A 24917-nucleotide genomic window follows, 5' to 3' on the forward strand; every position below is an offset into this window, starting at 1 on the left:
AGAAAGGCATCAGAAAATTCATCTTTAAACCACAAGCTGACAATAGTTTCTGAAAAAGTAGAAGCATCACCCCCAGCCTGACCACAGCTCACCTTGATACCTTCTGCCACATTACATCTCCCTTTCCATGCATGGTGCTTTGCTTTCCAGATACACCACTGCACTGCTAAAGAGGTGCTGTGCTCTGCCTGAGAAACGATTGATGGAAGGAGCTTGGGGTAATCTCACTGAGATCCCAGACAGAAGAAACTATGCAGCAATGCCATTGGCATGACACTCCAAATTAAAAGGTCTCAGCTAAAACTTGGCGTTTTCAAGAAAATCAACTAAGTGGATGGTTCATTTTTCCCTAATTCTTTTAAAGACGTGTCCTCTTAACAACTGAGACATCTTTGGGCCAAACGTACTGCTTAGGTGGAGGGTGAATAATGTCATGTTTGTGGCTTTGCAAGCACTATATAAGATTTTGTGCAGTTTTAATGACTTTGTGGAAGGATTGTAATGATTTCTGTGGGCTTTCATCAATTATTTAATAGGCAAAGGAAATGAGAAGGGTGGATTGCTCTCAGACATGACTACAAATTAAAACATGCCTCGCAGCTGAGACATACCTCATTTATGAGTCCATTGCAAGTGGTATTCATTCTACGCACTCATGCTAGGTTTCAGCATGCTGGAAAGCAGCTGAGCAAACCCAGCAGAGCTGTCAGACATAAATAAACATTGCTCACAAGATTTAGAGATCTCTCCTAACGTGGGTTTGGTTGGCAAATCACTGCCCCCAGGAAAACGCTCCCCTTCTAGAAGTGTCACACATTAGCAGCAATTACAATTACTGTTTTCCCTGGGCTGAAACTGAGGTTTTCAGCACATCCTCTCACAGCTGTAGTGGGGGTATTTTCCCTAACCAGAAGAAAGATCACAATATGCTTTTCTTTTTTCACGTCTCTACTAGGATAGTACTGCATGGAAAGGGGAAGGACATAGATGTGTATCACAGATGTCCAAGGTTGACTAAGGTGTTCGACATTGATCCGAAGAGCTTCAGATGGATCAAACAAATAGTTGGTGTCTACCTGCACACCACTTCTAATGCTGCAAGCAGTCTATGAACTGACAGAGGAAGTACTGCTGAAAAGCCCACACAAGGCAACAGATGGATATAGAAAATCTGCTTTAAATGTCAAGATCATCATCTCCCAAGCTGCAGCCCGCAGCTGACTGGTGGACTATCGAGGCCACTGAGTGTAATCTGCAGCCACTCCACTGGATGCACTGCCTTGAGAGTACCTTCTGTAAACCTTGTGACAGGGTGTCACGGTTCAACCCCACCCAGCAGCTAAGCACCACACAGCCACTTGTTAATGCCCCCACCAGCAGGACCAGAGAGAGAATCGAGGAGTAGAAGTGAAAAAACTCCTGGGTTGAGATACAGACAGTTTAGAAGGTAAAGCAAAAGCTGCTCATGCAAGCAAAGCAAAACAAGAAATTAATTCACTGCTACCCATGGGCAGGCAGGTGTTCACCCATCTCCAGGAGCACAGGGCTCCATCACACATTATGGTTACTTGGAAAGGCAAATGCCATTAACTCCAAACATCTCTCCCTTCTACCTTCTTTCCCCTGTTTATATAACTGAGCATGATGCCATATGGTACATAATATCCCTTTGATCAGTTGGAGTCAGCTATCCCAGCTGTGTCTCCTCCCAGCCTCCCATGCACCCTCAGCCTCCTCACCAGCATGGCAGTACAAAAAGCAGAAAAGGCCTTGGCTCTGTACAAGCTCTGCTCAGCAATAACAAAAACATCTCTATATTATCAATGCTGCGTTCAGCACAAATCCAAAACACAGCCACATACCAGCCACTGTGAAGAAAATAAACTCTACCCCAGCCAAAACCAGCACACAGGGACAGCTAGCAGACATGAAGAAACCTTGAGCACTGAAAGTTGCCCACAGTCCCACCAGACTTGGAAGCTGTCATTAGAGAAACTCTGAGACATATCCCTAAGGTCCTCCTGTTGCACGAGACACAGCGTGGGTCCTACCCTGGTTGCTGGGCCTTAACCATGTCACTTGGTTTCCCGGTGCATTTATTTCCTCAGGTACCAAAGGAGGGAGAGAGGCACATTACTCACCCTCCTGAGGAACACCAAGCTCAGCACACTATTACCATGATTCATTTTCAATCAGACAAGACTGCCAAAGGGTCAAGAATAACAGTGGATTAACACCAATGCTGGAACACTGCTGAAGACTCAGCTATACATCTGATAATCTACACAATACGTGGTAGGCTGCTAGAAATTATCCTGTACCACCAGGAACAGCTAAACTGGAGCAGCCAGGGACACTGAAATGCTGAAGCCTCCTGAATAACTCCTAGAGCCCCCAGGATGAGCATTCACAGTGACACCTCAGCACTTTACCAGTGCTTGTGGTGTCAGTTCCCCTTCTGTGTCCACTTCAGAGGAATCTGAAGTGTGAGTGCTCTTCTCAATCAGATAAGAGCCACTGGTAGCACAAGGGCTATTAAATCCACGAAGGTACCACCCAAATCTCTTCCCTAAGGGGAAGCTACAAGGATTGCACAGCAATAAAAAGGATAAGTGGATTTGCTAAAAGGAAACGTTTTAAAATTCAGCTTCTTCATTCTGGAAATAACTTGCCCTGAAATGCAACCTTCCACAAACTGCTGCACTGCAACATCCAGCTCGTACTCCCTGCCAGGACTGCTCATAGGAAACATGTCTGCACAAGGGCAGGGTACCGGACGTAACCCATCCCCCACCCTTTTAGGATGATTAATGGCTACTAATAATGTTCCCTTCCCCCCTCACAGTAAGGCCTGGGCTTATCTCAGTGCTGTCAACCCTGCTTTTGATATTTGCTCACCTACCAATTAAGTCAGGAAACCAAAAGGCATTTCTGTTATTAAGTGAGGAGCACAAAGCTGCCACTGGGAAGACCTTTTCCTGCTTTTATTTTTGTCCCATCCCTCTCTGGTCCATGGGAAGCAGCAGGGTGGGCAGGCAGAGGTGCTCAGAGCACTGACAGTGATCAGCCAGCTTACACAGAAGGACTCCATAAATGAGCAAAAGCTTTCAGGCTCACAGGCATCCAGTACATTTTGCACCACCTGAAACTGCTTTGCTCCTGCTCTCAGATGATCTAAAGCTTTACCCAAACCTCTTTCCTTACCCTTTGCTGTTGACTGAGCATGGAGCAGATGGCAGCAGGAGACAAGGGGACTGCAGGCAGCGCCTTGCACACCTTGTACAAGCAGATGACCCAGTAATGAGCAGATACAGCTGCACTTCTGCATGGAAAGGCAAGGAGGTGTGAAAGACACTGCAAGGAACAAAACCAGCAAACACAACTTTGCCCAAATCACACCTCGTACAAAGGCACAGCCTCTTGTCTCCTTTAAAAGAGCTCACTGACTAGCTTGGGCTTCCTCCACTGTGTTTGAGCAGCCTCTGGCAGATGGGATATGGGCAGCATCACAAGGTGCCAGGAGCCTCCCAGTTCCAGGGACACTATGGGCAAGTGAATAAAGCTCTGCACATCTTCTAACATCATGCCCAAGGGTATCCTTTGGAAAGGAGCCATGCCCTACCTTGAGGTGACTGTTCCCAGGCAATTGAGTAACAGTGCCATTAGGTCATTTCACTGTTGAACAGACAATGCTGAGACAGGCAGAGCAGCACTTCTTCGTACTGTATCCAGAACAGGTCCCAGAGCTCACTGGACTGTGCTTACGGTAATGCTCTTTTTGGCTGGTGTTCTGTGTAAGAAATCTGGGCTACTACAGAAATAATCTAGATACTTATAACCAGACACATCAAGCTACACCCTTGACACCAGCTCAGACACACGAGCCAGCACAGGGAAGAAACAAATAATCCCCATAATCCATGGGCTTGATTGTGCACTCTTTACTCATGTAAAACTCAGTGTAGTAGATTAACAGTTTAGACCAGTTATATGCTTGGACCTCTCTTTTTAATAGAGGTCCCACAGATTCAGGATTGGTTTGGATGGAAGAAAAACCTACATTATTTCCTTATACTGCAAAGTGAAGCTTTGTGGAGATGTGTGCCCGCACACACAGGTGTGTGAATATATATATATATATATGTATATATACACTGCCCCCTCATACACACACTTTGGGCTCCACCTTGTCAGCACCACCAGGATTTTGTAAAGTTCAGATATCCATCTGAATTCAGGCAGTTTGCTGGCTGTCATCTCCTTGTACTGGCGGTCAAGCAGCAAACAAGCATTCAGTTGTGACATATCAAGTCTTCAGGTTGTCTTTGGGCAAGTGCATTTACAATAGAAAACACTTTGATTTAGCAGAGGGAGACACATTTGGCTGCTTATCCAGCTCCCAGGACCTCTAAAAAACTTCTGTCTGTCCCAGAGCTTGCCAAACAAAACCACACTTTGCGTTTGATGCAATCCCCCCATACACGCTACCTAACAAGCTCTGCAGTCCCTGGACAGGGATTATGGTGCCTGTTTTCCTTCTGCAGGCAAGGATCCAAGAGGCAGCAGTGGGTATATCAAGGGAAGCTGCTGCCCACAGCAGAGGGAGGAAGGGTGGGAAGCATTTCTATGAAAAGCAGCATAATGCAGCTCCGTGCATAAAGATAGCTGGGTGGGTCTAAAATTCATTCAATTCTTTCTGACTTTCTCCCCTCATCCCTTCCAACACACTACTTGCTTACTCTGTCATCTCTTCACAGTTTCTCACAGACCCTACAGCCTCCGGCATCACCCATCACTCCACACCTACACACACATTGCAAGAAGTGATGAAAAGGCAAAATTAACATCAGCCAAGAAAAAGATCTGGAGAAACTGCACCTATGTGCACTTGAGAGGAAAACTCAGCTGGATCTCTGTTGGACAGGACAGACATGCAGCAACATTCTTCCAAGGCCACAAGTGACAACAAGACATCTCTGACATTCAGTTTAATCCTCCCCACCCACACACGCTGCTCTTTTACCATGAGTAATGTCCTCAGCGCTGGAGTATTATGCTAAGCAGTCACAATTTCTCCCAGCAAAAGCATGCAGCTGGGTCAGCAGAGATCAGAGGCTATGAGAAAATTCAGGCAGGCACATTCCCCACCCTTTCTCTTCAGGGAAGGGGGAATGACAGGCTGGTTCCTTACAACTGGCTCCAGGAGAGCTTCCTTCAAAGCTGCTCCCGCTCTCTGCACCATTACAGTCCAACACAGCTGCAGCCCAAATCTCACTGGCTGTGCTGGCCTAGACCACACCATCACCAAGAGAGAAGAAGGGGAAGGCGGACATACCTCTGGCTGGTGAAACCCTTGAGCATCAGCCCACCCCAGTGGGGTCTGGGCTTTCACTGTACAAGCTCCTCCAGCAGCCCAGCCCTCACCTTCCTGTCTGCCTTCACGTCCTACTCTGACAGCCAGATGAGCATTATTAACACAGAAAGGGGAAGGCATCAGATACTGCACAGAAAGGGCTGACCTCAGTAAGGCAGTACAAAAAACCAAAGATTATTTGCTCAGAAAGATGCTCAAATAGTGGTCAAGGAGTTACTCAGCCTCACTGCTTGTTTTGCAACATGCCTCACATTAAAACAAACAAACAAGATATTTCTTACAACATCTCAGAAACAGCTGAGCTTTTCCTGATGGTTTATTTCATCCTCTAAACAAATCAACATGTCTAGTAAACAGCAACCATCTAAGATACTGTGTCACTGTCCAGAAGAACACCAATTGTTTATGTAGTTAAGGTCTCCTATAATTTCCCTGTTTATACTGAAAAAAAAAATAATTTTGATGCTGCTTCCTTCATATCCAATTAATTTTCCAAACCAACTACCTTTCCTGATGGACAAACTGATTTTTGAGGACAAAAGGTACTAAGAAGCCTGCAACCACGCACAACTTGACATCTGGGAACAAGCAGATCAGGGAACGAAAAGGACTTTCTCCTATGAAGTCCAATATTTACTTTTGTCTCATATAAGGCTGGGGCTTGTACATTCCCTCCGAATGTGGAGTTGTCTCTTTAGGTTCTTTAGGGAACTAATTCAGAACAAGGTGGGTCAGACACCACCAAAAGAGATTATACTGGTCACAAAGAAGAGGCACAGAGAAAAGGGAATTCCAAAGTTTGGGTGACATCAAGCTGCTGCATAATTGGTCTGAAAAGGTGAACTGGAGAAAATACAACCCTGGCTCCTAGGAGAGACAAGGATACTGCTCCTGCATGTAACTCTGGTAGAAGAAGTTTAATTAGCATGCCAATTCTTTCAGAAATTATTTCCAAGATAAAACTGCCCCCCCAAGACTCAGGAAACAGGACTGGAAAAGATCAAGCCTGTCATGTGCCCCAAAGTACTCTGCATTTACCACAAGAAAATTCTGCTGCTTTGCCCTTGCTACAATTAAGGATGATTTCTTGTCATCCAAACCCTGGCAGCCAGGGAGATCAGAAAAGTCTTTTCCTCTTCTCAGCAGCCCTTTCTATCTTTGAAGCACAGGCCTTCCCAGCCACAGCAGCTGCCCAGGAAACTGTCAGGGTTGATGCTGACTTCAAAGTCTGTAGGAGCACAACCTCTGTTCTCCATACTTGACGTGGTCAGACAGACCAGACAGGACTCCCTCTGAGCAAAGGCACAAGACACCGTCCCATCTTCTAAACACCAACCCAACTAATTCTGCAGGGCCAGAAACTCTTGACAGGTGACCCTAATGGCCAGTGTTCCATAGGCACTTATCAGCTGTCTAGTTCTGGAGCAGCTCTGCCCAGCACCCTGGGCAGCGTGGCACAGCACAGCAGGGCTGGTACTGCCACAGCCCCCACCCCACCCAGCAGCCAGGAACAGCAGCACAAGAGTAAACATCAGAGCAGGAAACATAGCCACCTTCACCTTCCTATAAACCCCAGCAGCTTTCCCCAGCTGTCTCCCTCTGCCCAGCCAACCTCAGAACAAGACCCAGGCACAATGCTGGTGTTTGCAGCTAGAAGCACAAAAGCTGGATGGTGTGGCAGAGGAACTTCAGCCATAGGTGTGCACAGTGGGGTCCAGCCAAGGCTCCCCAGGCTGAGGAGGAAAGCCAGCCCAACCCTAAATCCTATCACATCCACCACACCCCATGTTTCCTTTGGCAGAGCGGAGGCATTCCAGCTCCCCTCTGGGAGCTGTGGCCTCCCTGGAAAGCAGCTCTCCCCATGTCTCAGAAAAATACCCTGCAGCCACAGCCTTTTTTCCCCACCTGGAGAAGAGGCTGCAGCCCAGCTCCTGCTGCTTGTGCCACTCAGCTGAGCCCTGGCATGCTCCAGAGGGAGGATGGTCTCCACTCCCACAAGAGTTGCTCATCAGCAGCATGTCCCACACCACCAGGGCTTTCTCTCATAAGTGGCTTCAGGATGCCTTTGCTCAGCTGCTTCCTACCGGGGTGACTGGCTGAGAGGGGAAGAAGATGAGCCAGTACCAAAGCTAAACATCATGTCTTTTGACACCACAAGATTCAGTCCCATGCTTGCTTTCAGACCATTAAGTCCAGTTTTATCACTAAATCAAGCTTTAAGTTTATAAAGCTGGTTCAGAAGTCCGTGCTCAAAAAACAAAACGAACACACTCAAACACCCAATTATGATCCAATTCTGTACTTTATATAATTCTGAGCTTTTAAAATACCATGAATAGATAAAACATCAAACTAAACAGAGATGATTTCATATTATTGCAACAAGCATCATGTTGGGATTTCATCTTTTTAATCTATTTGCATAACTGGTCTGTCTTGAAACCATTTTTTCACTGGAAAATTGCTCACTTTTATAACAAAAGTGTCCAGTTTCACAGACTCTGAGACATCACTCTTTTAATGAGGCTGGGAGGTTTTTGACATGACAAAACAGAGCAAAACTCTACTCTGCCCGTATTTTGGGTCAAATGTTCAAGATCACTACCACAAACCACAAAAATAATCTCAATCAATAACAAGGGTTTACAGTTCCATGTATACATTCAACTGGAAACAAAAAGCCCCAATGTCTATCAAAATCAAATGTAACCAAACAAGCAGCAGCTCATGTTACCGGAGGGATGGGGTCTGTCAAACGCACTGCTTTTCACACAGCTCCACTTCATCAGCATCTCTCCTCATAAAATATGCTGCTTGCTTCCTCCATCAGCTCCACCAGCCTCAATGGGATTTAACTGGGAACTACCCTGTGCATAGGTCAGCTCTACAGAAACTGTTATCCTGTATTGTGTCCATCCACAGTTCAGAAAGAGCTTTTTTCAAATTCTACCCCGCTGACTCACTGTACAGTATCACCCAAAGAGTGATAAAGACAAGGGTCTTTCCTACTCCTGTAAGGCAATCCAGCAGATTGCGGCCCAGGGTTCATCACACTGATCAATACAAGTTTGGGTGTTTTTTTTTTCTGAACAAAGACTGTTATAAAGTGTCCACCAGAATCATGCAGTTTTGAAAAGAAATGTAAGCTAGAAACATTTGTGAAGTATCTCTCCTAAAGAGAAGGGTAACTCCCCAAGAAAGTCTCATGAGCAGCACTTGTGAAATCCCCACACTTGGCTTGCACTGGGAAAACTGGTCCAACACAACCAAGAAACCAGAAGCATTCTCACAACAAGATGCTTGTGATGTATTTGGGCCTGAAGCAGGTTTGAACACACATTTCAAGTGGAAAGGGAGGTAGGGCAGTGACAAGAGACAAGATAGAGCAGCTGTGGAAACGCCACAATCTTTCATCTGCTGCTCTCCTAAGGCACAAGCAGGCATTGGTGCCATGCAGCTGCCGTCAGCCACAAGCACCAGGCCTGGCCATGCTGCTCTGCTGGCTCCTACGTTCACGGTACCAGTGCTCCTCATCCTTCTGGGAGCCAGGACTACAACACCAAGCTCCAATGACTTCCTCTGGAGAATGAGATGCCTTGGCAACTCAAGCGGTGCTGCCTCTCACCAGCGTGACAGGGATAAACCCTCCCTACATCACCACAGAGGAGCCTGAGAAGCCATAAGCTACTAGCAAGGAGCTGAGGTACAGTGGTGATGAGGGCCATAAATACCAAGATAACCTCAAGAGGTCATCATCAGGATAATGCTTCTAGAAACCAAATATGAGCACCTGGCAGGCAATGCAGGCTGAATTTAGGCACCTGCTTCAAAGAGAGCTGCAAGACACCCAGTTCAGGCCCACGACTGGATGGATGTCTCTCTCCTGGCATCCCACCATGCCAGCATACACCTGGAGCAGCATGGTGACCTCATCAGTGCATCAATGAGACAGGCAGCCCTGGATAAGGCAGAGACAAGCTCCACTGGCTACGTGGGAGGGGACTTATCCCACACATAGCATACCTGAATTGCAGTGCTCTCAGCTGTCAGTGGCAGGAGGATCCTGCTCCCCAGAGCAATCCAGAACACACGTCTGGCCTGAGGCAGGGAGCCCTGTGCACCCCTGCTAACAGCGCTCCCCCCAGCACATCTGTGCCACTGACACACCTCCTGCTGCTACAGCACAAAGCAAACTTCTAAGTGTTGAGGAGGGATAGCCACATGCCCCCCTGCTCCTAGAACAATGCTCTTATCACAGCTTACACAGCTTCTCCACCTTCTTGTTCCCCTCAGGTAGCCCCCCATATCATGCCTCCGTGGGACCAAGGCCCTCATAACCCTTGGCAGTCCTACAGACAGAGCTCACCCCATCGTGAGAGGGAAGGAGGGCTCTGTGCCCAAAAAGGTCTCTGGTGGGAGCCCAGGTACGAAATGAAATAAGCAAGAACAGCAAAGTTATAGCCCTGTAAAGTCACCGCACAAGGAGGATCACATTCTTTAAAACAGGTCAAAACTGGAACAGATAATTTTTTACATGGTAAAAGAAGAACCTGCCAAGAGCTTCGCTCCTGAGCCAAGGGGACAAACCCAGGACTCTTAAGAGCAAGCCACAGGAAAGATTAATCACTTGAAGTCTTAGAGGGGAAATTAAAAATGTCAGAGGGGCCACAAGAGAAAGCCCTGATAAGAGCTGTTAATTGTCAGCATTTACGTCACCACCACCAGATAGGTTCTTTTATTACATTTTAGTCCCCAGGGCCACAATTTCTCATGAGGGGTTATTTTTGCCACTTAGCTGATCTATGTCCCTTGGTATGTGCCTATCAGCATTGACAAAGGCGACCAAGAAGAGGTAAGAGCAGTGAGGCAGGGCTTCAGACACACTTCTGCCTGAGTCTTTTGCTGGAAGGAAATAGCAATTATTACCATAACAATGAAGTAAATATCACTTCCTTCATGCTAAAGCTGCTTTCATGTCCCAAAAATGCTTTAGAAAAATGAGGCATTATTACTGTAATTGAAAGAGATTACACAGAAAACTAGTAAATTTAACAGCACTTCCAGCTGTGCCCTTCCTGGAGCTGGCAGCTTCCCCCGTAGCACCTGGGGTCCTTCAGGCTGTGGGACCCCATGGCAGGAGACCCTGTGGCAGGAGGCATTTATAAAAATTCACAAGTTTGACCATCCTGGTCTTCTTTAAGGGTAGTTCACAAAAGTTCAAGTTCCTGTATATTCCACTTCCCACAGCCCTTCCTCACCCGGGGCCTGCGGGCACATCAAAATTGTACCATGGTGGCAGAGCCCAGGGCTCTCAGCAGCTCACTGGATGCCGTTGGTTTTTAGAGGGATTGCTGGAAAAAGGAGCAATTCCTTCATTCCTTGTCCCCTGGGAGAGGCCTGCAGCCAGCCCTGACAAGACACTGAGCAGCACACCCCACTGTGCCGAGCCAGGAAGGCACAGGGAGCTTGGGGTTCATTGCCCCCACGGATGTGCCTGTGCTCCGGTCGGCCTGCGGGGAGCGGCTGGGACAGGGCCCAGCTCCCGGCCAGGAACAGCCCGGCCGAGCACCTGCGTGCACCTGGTGCAGGTGGGGACGGGGACAGCAAAGAGAGGCAGCCTGAACCGAGCCCTGGCGTTCCACGGGCAAGAGCTGGAGAGGAGCAGGGAAAATCAAGGTACGACTCTAAAATTGTTTAGATGCAAAACTTCATTTCCTAACTAATTTCTCTTTAAGGGGGGGACAAGAAGGACTTCGAACAGAGTCGGGCAAAGGCACTTAACACACCTTAACATGGCTTCTGTAAACAAAGACTGTTAACTATACATGGCAAGCAAAGGCAGGCGAGCATTCAACCCACCTCGGTGAGACGGATTCCCACGGGGTGGGCTGCCAAACCCGAACCAGGGGGCTGGCGGGGCTGAGGAGATTCCCACTGCCTTCGCCGAGGGGTTCCCTACGGACAGGCTGAGGAGGGAGGTTCGGTGGGAAGCAAAGATTTCAGTCTGTATCAGGTGAAGGGGCTGCGTGGGCCACCACGGATTTCCCCCTTAACATTACACACACACCCCCAAAAAAACCACCCAAACAAACCAGGGGGGAGAAAAAGACAATCCAACCCCCCCCCCCCCCCCCCCCACACACACACCCTCCCGCCACGGCTCTGCCACCAACCCCGCTGTTGTGCCACCTGCCAGCCCGGGCAGACCCCGGCCCCGGCCGCCCCCAGCGCCGCCCGCCCTACCCGGGAGATGGCGAGGGGCTGCTCGAAGTCCCGGCCGCCCACCAGGCGGAAGCCCCAGGGCCCGGGGCCCGACAGCACGATGCGGTGCGTCCCCATGTGCGCGCTGCACCTCGCGGGTCACCCGGCAGCGCCGCCGCCTGCACCGGCACGGCCCGCCCGCCCACGGCCCGCCCCGCCCCGCCGGCCCCGCCCCGGGGGAGCGGAGCGCCCGCAGCCCCGGGCCGGTGCCGCCTCGCCGGGCAGGAATCGCGGCGCCGCGACCCCTCACCCGCCCCCGGCGGAACTGACCGCGGCCCGCAGGCAGGACAAGCCACCGGCGGGCAACCGCACGCAGGAGTGCCCCGGTGCGGCATCTCCCAGGCAAATATGTCTCGGCCTGCTCCAGCCTGGAGCAGTGTTAACTCTGAAACCTAATGGGGGCGATGCAAATAAGCGGCCTTGGCGTGCAGTTTCCCAGCCAGGAATTGATGAGTGAGGGCGGAGCCTGGGAAGGGTATTATCTTTCTGCTAATTTATGCCAGGTTCATCACTGCTTTAGGCAGGGGTTTGTTTATATCTAACCCCTTAGGCATGGTACCACTAACAAAAGGAATTCTTCTATATGGTTTTTTCAGCTAGCCTTCGCAGCTGTGATTCAGGAAAAATAAGTTCCAGTTGCATGTTAAGCCCACACTGCTCTGATGATGGAGAACGTGGGAGAGGTTGGTTACAACTTGAGTTCAAGCATTGCTGCCTATTTAGTAAATAAATACAGCTCACCCACAAGCAGAACATCAGTGAGCCACAGCTCGAGGCTGCTGCTGAGGCTGGGATTCAGCCACAGCTGGGGAGCATGGAGCAGTCAGCAAGTAGGGATGACGAAGGTCACCCAGGCACTGGTCTTACAAGACATGGATGGCTATGAATGATCTCATTGCAAGGCTCACCCTTACTTCTGCAGTCCCCTTTCTTGTCTGCCTTCATTTTCCTACCTTGTCATTTCACAGGTTTTTTCTTTCCAGGGTCCATGCGTCTAGACTAATCATCTTGTCTCTATCAGAGAGCAGTTCTTCAACCACATCATTACACATCTCCTGGCAGTGAAGAAAGTGACACTGAAAGCTCCTTTACCCCAGGGTATGCAGGACTTCCAGAGGACTGTGGCACACTGCTGGGTCATCTTCCCCTCTCTGCAATCACAAAACCATCTCTAGCTTGTTCCTTACCTTAGATTAGGATAGAGGGTGACATCAGTAAATACCCATGTTCAACAGCTGCAGATGAGTCTCTCTCCCGTCCCTGTCCGGGATGCTGTAAAGCAAAGGCGAGCAGTGCTCGTGATTGCAGCAAAGCCATGGCCAGGCTGCTCTTTGGCTTTTATATGAGGTAACCTGCGAAAGAGAAAGACGGGCTTGTGTCTGTGTGCTTTCTAAAGACATGCAAAATAGCTTGAGGCTTTTGTTGTCCTGGTAGTTTGGTTTTAGGATTGGCTTGTTTATAGTTTGGCTTCCTAAAATCATTGTGAGTGCAGCTGTGATGTTTATCTGTCTGCTGGGCCATCCGGTCACATCACCACAGTTTGAATCTGTTGCCCAATTTTGGCTCAGTTTGAGGTGGAGGTCTCAAAAAAGTTAAAACTCCTTGTGAAATACCAGTCTTCGGAGTGAGCCCAGTCCTGCACAGGCAGCATGCAGGAGCCAAGCATGTGGAGGTGCACAGGGCGCTTTTGGGGTACTCGTGCATTACTGGACCCCAGGGAGCCCACCTAGGTAGCTCAGCTGTTGCCTTCCCTTGCTCTACTCCTTCAAGGACTGTTCCCTTACAGAAGGCAGTCCCAAAAAATCCCAGCTAGCTATATTGCTGCAGGGATGGGAGATGTGACATGATCACCACAGACCTTGCACAAACCCCTTGATTCAATGCTGTAGCCATACTTGCCCAGTCAGAGTGCAGCTACCACAGAAGTGAGGGTCTTAAAGCTTCTGACCTGAGTCAGGGTTAAAAATGCACACATAAGCCCAACGTCAACTGACATCCCTATCTACACATAGGCTGGCATTTGGGGTTTCTTGTCTGACTTAACCCCTGTGGTCTTCTCATCTGAGAGTGAGTCACACAGACCCTTTGTAAACCAGTGGACTTGGGTGTACTCCTGCCCCACAGGTCTGCATGCATGCCACAGCAGCTGCACTCTGACCCCACATTACAGTGAGATCTGGGTGTAAACCAGCTTTGTCTCTGCTTTACACCTTGGTTTCCAAAAAGTCACAGCCAGCCTAGGGCTCAGGAAGGAGAACCAGTGAGCTCAGGCCAAGTCACACGCAGGATCCTCAGGTGCAGAACAGTGGGGAAGCCCATGGCAAACACCTACAGCTCAGTATGGACACAGCCAAAGACAGCCACAGCGGGGCACTACTACAAAAGTACAGGAACAACCAGAATAGATTTTATTTAATAATTTGTACAAGGAACACAATAGTAATTCAATAATTCCATTTATTAATTGTCAAATAGTAATCCACTGCAATAAGAAACAAAAAATCAACACAAAAATAAGTTGCATTTTGTGTGGATGTGTGTGTGTGTGTGTGTGTGTGTGTGTGTGTGTGTGTGTAACTTAAACTGGCAAGAGCAAGAACCGAAAATTAACCTCTAAACAAGTATGTTATATACAATCAATATCAACATGTTATTATTTTGGTGAATAGATTAATTTGATGTTATCCAATCTTAGCAACAAGCCTAAATATTGCTGCAAATAACTGGAGGGCAAACCCAAAGCAGAACAACAAACCCATAAATAAGATGCAGGATTCAAGGTATCTCCTGCAGAAAAGAAACAGTAGTGCTTTGTGTCACATCTGAAAGCCTTTCATAATGAATATTTTGTGCTAAAACTCTTTATGTGAACATACATGGAACTCTATCATTTAAATAAAAGTGGAAAAAAATCCCAACCTTTCACAACTGCCTTTTTTTCCCTCCCTTCACTCAATGTGTTTAAATTATTTTTCTATACAAGGTAAGTACATTGTCTGTACAAAGTTAAATATACATATTTACAGTCAAACTTCTGAGACACAGAGTCTTCTCTTCCACTGACCTAGGCGGAAGACAAGCCTACTTGATTTCAAACCCAGGAGCATGGCTAGTTTATCAAAACATTGCAAGTCGTGCTAACAGTTAGTTGTAGTTACTCTTAATAAATCTGTATAAAAGCATCAGCATAAAAATAGGCATTTTATATTATTAAATACGGCTTATGACAAAATAGCAATCTAACCCTTTGCTATTTGTACGGTAATTGTAGGAAGCAGAGTCTGATAGAACCGGTTTTGTTTATGCTTTTTCTTAATAACAAAATGTCTATCAAAAGAGTATTCATAGTGGATTTACAGGCAAGCATCCAGCCAAGCCATGTTATTTTTTTTCCTCAAGGAAATACAAATCTGTGTAACTGGTAGTAACTGCTGGGAACAGCTTTCGAAATTGATTAGACTTTTTTGTATGACTAAGAGGCAGCCAAAATGCATGTATTTATCTGAGACCTACCATCAACACTGTAACAAAAAGGAAAAAAAAAGGCACCCTCAGTGATACGTTGCTCAGATTTATTAGAGCCTCTAAGATTTAATGCTGGGAAGGAAGCAAAATCTTCATCCCGAGGCATATACTGCAAAAAGTGTGTGATCCTTTAGGGCCAGCAATAGGGCACGAGGAGCAGAGAAAGTGAACAACCGTAGGACTCAAACCCAGGATTTGCTCTCACGGATGTTCTGTTTATTGGTTCTATTCTTTGTGCAGATAAATGTCAAAGCCAGGCTGATTTCTCTTTAAAAACAAGGACTCAGTTCATTTTGATGCACACGATACACTCACACACACACACACCCTGCACAAAAGAAAAAACCCTGCAGAGATTGGTAATACGTTGTTAAAGGGTTTGGGATTTTTGCACATTTGCATTATACTTTATCTGACGTCTCTGGATTAAACCAGTCCCAAACTCTTTTTCCACACAGAGCTCTGCAGTTTAACTGTATCAGCTGTCCTCTGCCTCTGCTGGGTCTTAAGATGCATGACATGAAGTGGAAAGCAGAGCAAAGTGAATCTTCAGCAAGGCAGAAACTGGGCAGAAAGCCTGGCCTCTCTGAACCTTGCCAATGAACATGAGCGGTTGTGTACTGCCCCAAAGCACTATCCTACCTCAACACAAACAAAACCTATACCACATGCTTCCCTGAAGCCTTCTCAGAGGTAAGTACTCCGTACAAATTAAGATTATCATCAAAACTCTTGCCGAGGAAGGGAGAAGAATACACAAAGGCAGCACTGTAAACTAGAAACTGTCTCTTCTTCAGCAAACAAATCACACCCTGACTCCATGGAAGCAGGGCTACACATTCAACTCAATACTGTACCACATAACCACATCCTCCTAACACATCTCATGTCTTGTCCATTACATTCATAAATTGTCTGTTTCTTCATTGTTTAAAAACATCATCTGGAAAACAATCCCATCACTGACATGGTGGGATCACCGTTATTTTACAGGTACAAAAGTTTCACGTAGTTGCCTGGGAAGGTGCCGAATTGCCTTGTTCTCCTGGAGGTACCTGTTGCAGAATAAAACAAAAGGAATCCAGAGTAAGAGGGAGACGTGCAAGGAAGGCTTAGGGGTTTAAAAAGGTGACAACCTCTTCTGCCTGCAGGCACTGATTTCTAATACTAAATAGGAGTCCTGATCAAAGAGCTTTTTGGTACAGACCAGACCACAATTAGTTCTGCTACTAATCATCTTTGGTCTTCTCTTTTAACAACTAATAAACTGGTGAAAGCTCTTAGGCCTATAGTCTAGAAGCCAAATTCCTATCAGTGTGAGTGAGCTAATCTCCATTAAGAAGAGATAACAAGTCTAGATTTGCAGTGTTGAGATGGAGAACACTGTCCAGACTTGCACTCTTTAAAGGTAAAGGATTTTGCTAAACATACAGTTGAGTCTGTATTTTCAGGGACTGCAACTCCTACCCACGTGTTCCCTTCATCCCCTACTTGCCACTTTCTGTAACTTGTCATGGCTCCCTCAGCTTTGGAAATGCTACAGAAATCCAGTTTTCCTCGGTTCCCTCTGTTGCTCTGCCACCCGTGTGAGCAAGAAGGATCAGGAGGAAGAGGGGAATGGAGATACTAAGAAGATAAAAAAGGGACAACTAGAGACCTAGCAAGGAAAACAAAGGTCCACCACCCTGCACCTTAACTTTCATGTTCTTGGTGGGAAAAGATCAGAAACTGTGGAAAAGTTTGAGTTGATTTTTTCACCATTTTGACCCCAAAAATGAAAGCAACTTCCAGACATTCTGCAAAATTGCTCATCCCAAAAAGCTCTGCTGACAGGCAAGTATCACACTCACCCACAAACCAGCCATCATCACATTTCTCCATGACATCGACAATGTCACCGTCCCTCAGTTCCAGCTCATCGTCATTCTGAGGAGTATAGCTGTAGAGGGCTTGATAGCTAACTCTAAAACCAGAAAGATACTACATGTTAGCAACTGGATTTCTCTGACACCCCATCAGGAGGAGACGCTTCCCTTCCCCTGATTCCTACTATATGTTGTTCAATGCAGTCTGGACCTGTGTTTTCCTCTTGAGAGCTGGAAGCCAACTGCATAGAGCTGGCTGTTGTCAAAGGGCCACAGTCGTAAAAACTGTCATGCCTGCACTGTGTGGGATACGTGGAGAGCTTCTGTTTCCTCTTTGCCATGTAGTTGTTTGCACAGACTGAAACAACCAGAGTCTTCCTAACATGTAGCACCTAGAGACCCTGTGAGTGCAGACACCCTATTGAATGCAACCAAAACCTGGATACACTCATTCCTGGCTAAATGAGACATCTGTTCCGTTGCCCAGACACATAGGCAGGGCTGAGAGTAATGGTAGAGAAAAGGACTTTAGAAAAAGATACTGCCTACTCTACAACACTAAGTTTGCTGGATAAATCATGCCTGAGGAGGAACGGTGCAAACAAAACCCAAGGTTGAATCCTGCCCTGAGACACCACTTGCTCCAGAGGAACTCTGTATTTATTAGAGAGGAGCCTTATGGAGTGGAAACAAACAAGTGGGCAAATTTGGGAAGGCTTTGGTCCGCTGCCTGTAGGAAGTGAAAATGGAGCTAATGTGAGACTTTCTGTTCTGCATAAAGGGAAGGCAAAGGCTCCTTTCATGAGCCAACTGCCAAGGAGTGTCAGTCCCCAGGACACAGTGCAGGCTACTGTCATCAGCAGAAGGCCCCACCAAGCTCAGTGGCAGCTCTACTGGACAGCTTTGAAAATCTCAGCCTTGGTCTCTCAGCCACCAGTTCACCTGCGAAACTGGCCAACAATGCACCAAGTGGCATCAGTGTTGGGACAGCTCACTGTACTGCGAGGAGCCAAGAACAGCAGCGAACACATTGAGCCACACCAATGAGTCAGGTGTACCCAGTGGATATTAATTTGTCTCCAGCTTCAAGATACAAAGACACAGTCTCCGTAATAGAGACCCAGTCCTGGATCATGAGGTCATTGTTTCAAGTGCTATACAGACATAAAGGTCACAGTTTGAAACTATCCATTATGATGGTATGTGGCTATTTTTGTTCTTTAAAGCAAAGCTGACCTTTCTGCATAATTTTAATTTAACTCCTGAAACACTGAAAACTCCCATACCTCCCTATCTTCACCATCAGTCAGAAATAAGGCCCTTGGAAGAGACGGGAACCAAAAGGACTTACATGTCTCGTGGTGTTTGACTTCGCTCAGGGCTGGCTCCTTGCTGCTGTGCTTGAGGTTGCTGAGAAATGATGAGAGATGGTTTATGGTCATTAGAGGTCACCTTGTGGCGAGAGTCAAGAGGCTGAGAAATAGTACTGCAGTAATGAACAGACTTTTCTGCAATGTTTATGATCTCATTGCAAACAGCTTCCTGCGTGGTAGGCAGCATTGACATCCAAGAACACCCAAAGGACAGTCAACAGGGGGAAGGGAGGGGAAAATATAGACAAGAAGAGATGGGACATTCCAGTTGCAGCACATAAGTCCAGTAAAAAAAAACAAAAAAAAAAAAGAGTTGTAGATCCACGTAAATATCCAGGTAGTGGAGTGCAGAAGGGATCCAGGTGTAAGCATGGAAAAACAGGCAAGATACAGAAGAATTTGGCATTTAGTTTAAAGATTTGTAACAAATACATATGCATATATTTTTAAAAGCAGCAGCATAAGAGGTTGCAATTAGTTATGCAGTGGCACCATTACAAATGCTATGAAGTCAGTTCAGAATGCAAGGTGAGGTGGGCTACTCCATTCATGCATTTAGCTTCATTTAACTTATACTCAGGGTCTGGCAGCACAATTAGCCCAACTTTTCATTGACTATGACAGTTTTTCTAATTGTTAAATTCCTTTTTTCTGTTGCAAACAAAACAGTATATGCAGATAGATAAATATGTACCTACTTTGCAACTAAAAATAGTGGTGGCATTTTATCTCTACTGAGGTGTTATTGTCTGGGTGAAGAGTGTCTAGGACTACACATCTGAGTTAAACAGGGGCCTTACCACATAGCTCTTTTCAGACTCTGTGAGATCTGGTCCAGCTCTCAATGAATGGTGAGAAGGCTGTGTGATCACCAAGCAAATGATAAGGAAGACATTTTAGCAGATGTTACATTGCTCAGAATTAAAAAAAAAGTCAGTGGAGTGCAGACAAAAGAAAATGAACAACTCTTCCCCTCCCCATCCCAACACCACACTTCTTAGACAGCAAGGTCCTTCATTTACTTAAGAAACATTGAGGCTACAGTAACACAACTGCACTGCAGCACACAAAATGCTGCAAAGAGAAAGATGACAGCAAACCAGAAGCTTAGAGCAGGGAATCAGAGTGGAATGTTATGGACACTGCTACAGCCAGAAATGGTACATAGTGTCATACTGCATTCCTGTAGGGGAAAAAGAACGAGGACAGGAACACATACTTGAGAGCATCAAAACTGAAAGGCCAAAAGCATGCTGAGAAAAATCTGCTGCTGTTTTTAGAAAAGTCCGCAATGACTTTGACGCGGAAGAGAACAGCAACTCTCTTTCTTCTTAAAAAAAACCAGCTCAGGTCCTCAGAATGCCATTTAGCCCCATCAAAATCACTTCAGCCTGTACCAAGCAAGGATCTGAAATGTTCTGTTAATTCCCACAACAGGCAGAGGAGGACCTGATTGGAAAATCCATCTCCAAACACCACCACCAGTGAAACTGCTGGACTCTGCCCTGCCTCTCTCCCCAGTCACAACTCTTCACCGAGACAAGTGTGTGTCCCAGGGCACAGCAAGGAAAATCAGGGTGTTTGAGGCCAGAGGTTTTATGAGGAAGGGGAACATCACTGAAAAAGTCACACAGGTATCCACAGCCTGGTTTTGCACGCTTTTTGCATATTCATACACCTACCGAAAGCAAGGGGCATGCTGTGAGCAAATGGGATGTCTGAACTAGTGTACTGCCTGCAGTGCTACTTGGTAAAGTGGACTGGACAAGATAGAGAGCATGGCCATCCTCTGTGATCATTCAACACAATTTTCAAACTAAATGTCAAAGGCCTAAATTGTTATGCTTTCTGTCCACCTCTTTATTCACTTCAACAGTGCCCTTCAGTAAAAGGCTTGCTTTCTCATGGCATACCGAGACAGAGCAGAAGCAGAAGATAAAGAGGTCTGTGATACCTTCAGCACAAGCATGCTCAAAGAGTTTGGAGAAGTGCAGGGTGATGAGCTCATCCCTGTCTAATTCCTGTTCTCAAAGCTCCTCTGAACCACATCTTGGACCCCTGGAGATGTGCCCATTGTTGTATTAAAGCAAACTGTCTCTTTTCTCAATGACTGTGACCCATTCTAGGCCAATGCAGCCCCACAGCAACTTCTTTGTTGTCAGCTCTACTGTCTGGGGCTGGAATCTGGGATCACTGCCCTAAGAAGCAATGCTCTGTTACCATGTATATTTCTATAGAAAGAAAATTACATGTAACTTGAATGGACTAACTGCAGTGCAATTTGCTTTCAAAGCATTTACTGGAGCCTGAAATTGTCACAGGATTTCTAGAAGTCCTTTCTGCCTGCCTATCATCAGCCCTGAAAGGCAAATGGAAAAATTAGAAATTTAAAGTTAATATTGAGCAGACTAACCGGATATAGTGCATCAAATATGATGAGATCAGAGCTAACTCAGGTGGTTAAGTAGCTGGGGAAATCAAATTCCAGGCTGAGGCAGCTGTAAGAATGATTTTTTTTTTTCCTTTTATTCAAGAAAGTGCCTCTTGGCTCCATACTAATAAACTGACTGCTGGAATTGCTCCATGAGCTTCTAAGACCACACGGTCCATTTCCCATTGATTACTTGAGACCTTCCTGACCCACTTTTCCTCCTGTAAGCATTAATAACTATGAATTAAATTAGTTATTTGAAAGCTAAAAAATTGACACTACCTCTGAATGCTCCATGGTGCAAGCTTGTATGTGTATTACCAGGAGGTGCAGCCTACCAGCAACAGAACTCTGGCCACTTTCCCTTTCCTGGCAGGATCCTCATAGGGACTTCTATGAGGCAGCTGGGCAGGAGCAAAGGCCAAGCAGTCCCCTACCCTCCTAGCAGCTTCCAGTTCCTGACAAGACACATGACTAAGTGGATCCCTCTGGTCTCTGTTCCAGAGATCCAGGCAGCTCCTACCAAAGCACTAACTCCCAGGGCTACAGCAGAGCCCTGCAGTGAGGTGATGAAACACCCTACAGTCAGCAACTATGCAGTATTAGCCAAACAGGATGAAAAACCACCAGATCAAACACTACAATTTTAGGTTGTAAATGTACCACCCCACTGCTTTAAACAAGTGACCTTGATAGCATGATCTAGGTGGCTTTTGGTTTTTTTTTTTAATCAACCAGACAAACCCTACACTATTCTTACAGGGAGAAAACAGATTAAAGGGAGAAAAAAAGTGTTATAGGTCCAAATGCTCTTCAAACACAGTTTCAGAAAGCCTATATACTACCTACATTGGTAGCTCCTTGTGTCACAGGTGGCTGAGGAATCAGCAAGTGTGGGGCACAGCTCTACAGTATAAAACACAGAGGTTCCCCAAAAAGAGTGAGCCAGCCCTGCTACTGCTGGAGCTAAACAAAGGGCCCTAAAAGTGAGCAAGTATTCACAACCCATGAGGACACCTCAACTCCTACCCCTCAGCCACACTCACTCTTTGTGAAGACTAAGTGAATAAACTTAAGTGAGTGCTTAAGGCTCTCTGTCTCCATGTCTACAGACTATGTATACAAAGCTGCAGTACAGTCAGTCCTAAAACACAGCTGGCCACTGTTTCCACCTCATATAGTGTTTGAGGATGGATCTAAAGAGCACCACAAGTTTGTAAAATTACCAGAAAAAGGTTCTACATTAAGAGCCTAGAAAAGCTCTAAGGCAGGTTTTAAATATTAGGAAGAAAGATGCTGGAGCTACTCAACACTGCTCTCCCTGCTCCTAGACAGGTCAAATAGCATCAAGTAGCATCCATTGCAGGTCTCATTTACATGTCTTCTTTCATCCATTTCAGCTGGAAGTTAAAGGACTACATGACCAAAGAAAAAGTTAAACAGAACAGACTGACAGATGGACAAGACAGACAGAAAAATTGTTATCCCCTCAGAGAAGGGCAAACATCAGCAGTGATGCTCCCACACATGAATGGAGAACCATGAGCAAGGAGGCCTCTCCAGCCCAGGCAAAAGAAAAAAGAAAAACCTCTGCACACACCAAGCCCCAGCTTTGGTGAAAGCAAATGGAAACCTGGCTGAAGAGCTCTACAAAGGACACTGAAAAGGCTGCAGAGTGGAGCAGCCTGACCTGAAGGCTGCCACAGTCAGTGGAAAGACTCCCCAGTCCCTGGATCAGAAGCTGAAGACTGTGTCTACAGCAGAAAAATGCATTTCCCATGAAAGCAGGTACCGACGCCTGCTGCAGGCTGGGCAGCTCTGCCTTGGACAGTAAGCACTCAGCAGAAACACTGCTGTGCTGAATCTGTGGAGCAACAGAAAACCACTGGAGGGGGGATAAAAGTTTACTTTGGATATGGTGCAAAGTAATGAACATGCTAAGGAAGGGTAGTTGGTCTGTACTGGGGAACATGGGGGTCTGAACATACGCCTCATATGCTCTCCTCTCTACTGGCCAAAACCAGGTGAAATTACTCAACACTCTGCCTGAGTGGTTCTGTACAAGTGCAAAGGAGCAGAGAGGTCCCCACTAACAACCCTCATGCTGCCAGGTGATACAGGGACCTTTGGCCAGTCTCTCTTGCCTTCCCCACCCCACAGCCACAGTCCAGCCCCAGGGCTGAAGCTGTTGCACTGATCACACTGTGCTAGCACCACTGCTGACTGCCACAGTGTGCTAATAGGACCTCAGAGTAAAACAGGAATCAAACTAGAAAATTCTTGTGGGTCCCCTGAAATAAACTGATCTGACAGATTACATTATTCCTTAATACATGTTTTTCTAGAATATTGAAATAAATTATCTGTAAGTTATACTTGGAATATCTTTCACATGCTGTGGGGTGGTTCCTTTTTCTTTTTGGTTTCAACTAAAAGCAAACAAAAGGAAACTTCAGAGTAGCTCAAAGAGCCATTGCAATTTATATTTTTACTTAACAGAACAGGCAAGAACACAGTCCTAACACCAGTCCTGTACCAAAAGGGGTCTTAAACTTGCAAATAATCCTCAGTCAGAATTTTATAACTGGAGAGGCTCTCTATAATGAGAGAGAAAACTAAAATTCAAAATCGTAAAGTACTGCAAACACCAGGGATGGACAGTAATGGAAACAAAACTTAAATGCAATGGCTCATTTCCATGTCTGCTAAGTGCTTTTCTCATTCAATTAAAATCAATCAAGAGGTACAGATTTTTGAAAAGCCTCCAGGGTACTACCTGAAGTTCTGCTGAAGCCATCAGCCTCTGTATGGGTCACACAGATAATAAGAAGTCATTTGCACATATAAATACCACTCCTGCTCCCTAAACAACTGTAGATCCAGAGCTGGAAAGGAGGTCAAAACTACTGGGTAATGTCACACACAGTTTTAACTTGACACTAACAATGCTCTGATTGTCAAGGCATATAAAATATAAATATTGACTTGACACTGACTCCAGAAAAAGGCCACAGGGTCCTATTACAACCAGGTGCAACACCCAAAATAGAACTGTGTGCTAGCCATCCTTTGGGAGAAACATCTTTCTCTAAATGCAGCTCTTTCAGATCACATACATCCAGTGTGAACACCTGCAGCACAAGCAGATCAGGGGTCAGGAGAAAGGCCAACATAGGAAACTTATGTGGATTTTTAACATGAAGCAGAACAGGTATCCTATTGGATGCAGATATTGAAACTGAAAGGGAAGCAGGAGGTGGTTGTTCAGTAAAAAGTTGTGCAAGCTCACAATTGGAGGAAAATCAGTAAAGGTAACAGGAAAATGTCAGGGTTAAAGCTGTATCTCTCATAAACTGATCGAGAAAATAAGGAACATTGGCAACTGCTTCCCACACTCATCCTACCAACCAGCCTGATTGGTTCACTGATCAAGCCAAAAATTGCTTCCCCAATACCCATCACTACAAACAGTCCAGTTTTTGCTAATTGTGAGCTTTCTGTTTCAAATATTGCCATCTTGTGGAAGCTGCCTGAAAAGACTGATGAGGCACCAGCAGCTGCGAGCACGGCTCATTCTCAGACCCTGGACACCCCAGCCACACGGTGCTGAGGCTGAGCACAGACCCTGCTGCATCCCTCTTTAAAAACATTTGTAGCTCTCGGCAACAGAGCTCAGAACCTCTGAATCCTACCTGGGAAGACCAGAACAGGCCCCTGACATTGTAGATACCAAGTTGTGTATGCCTTATCCCCAGCTCTGAGATGCTCAAATCCTGAATCCTGATCTCAGGTGGTTAAACAATACTTGAACTAAAGTATCTCATGCTATGTCTTTCCTGCTAAGGAGGCCACCAGCACTGCTTTATAATGCAACCAAGATGTAGGAACTCAAGGTCAGAACTAAGTAAGCTCCGAGTTAATCTTTTGGAGGAACAGAAAAGCAGATCCTCAACTGGTACAAATGGACAGAAACCTGGACTTGAGCTATGTGGATTTGCACCAGCTGAAGATTTTGCCCATATCTGCTCTTCTGCACAGTCTGGAAGTTAATTTTTTTTTTTTTTTTTAAATAAAAATTCTAAATTAGA

General features: G+C 46.2%; 2 protein-coding genes across 17 annotated transcripts in view; both read right to left on the reverse strand.

The window, feature by feature from the left end:
* Positions 1-11781, reverse strand: part of PDLIM1 (PDZ and LIM domain 1) — a 44159-nt gene extending 32378 nt beyond the window's left edge. Inside the window, exon 1 of the mRNA XM_032694749.1 lies at positions 11618-11781. Within this exon, the coding sequence (XP_032550640.1) occupies positions 11618-11713 (96 nt within the window). The 5' untranslated portion in view covers positions 11714-11781. The remainder of the gene's footprint in view (positions 1-11617) is intronic.
* Positions 11782-14074: 2293 nt separating this feature from the next.
* The window catches only part of SORBS1 (sorbin and SH3 domain containing 1), a 78051-nt gene continuing 67208 nt past the window's right edge, over positions 14075-24917 (reverse strand). For 14 of the 16 annotated variants that reach the window (XM_032694244.1, XM_032694258.1, XM_032694247.1 and 11 more), the window contains 3 exons: positions 18377-18435; positions 17011-17123; positions 14075-16215 (listed from right to left, as the gene is read on the reverse strand). In XM_032694244.1, coding sequence (XP_032550135.1) covers positions 16148-16215; positions 17011-17123; positions 18377-18435 — 240 coding nt within the window. In that variant the 3' untranslated portion in view covers positions 14075-16147. Of the gene's footprint in view, positions 16216-17010; positions 17124-18376; positions 18568-19198; positions 19259-24917 lie in introns of all 16 variants that reach the window. The other 2 variants (XM_032694243.1, XM_032694246.1) reach the window with 1 other exon arrangement.

The sequence above is a fragment of the Chiroxiphia lanceolata genome, chromosome 8 (assembly GCF_009829145.1).
Source record: "Chiroxiphia lanceolata isolate bChiLan1 chromosome 8, bChiLan1.pri, whole genome shotgun sequence".
Classification (NCBI taxonomy): Eukaryota; Metazoa; Chordata; class Aves; order Passeriformes; family Pipridae; genus Chiroxiphia; species Chiroxiphia lanceolata.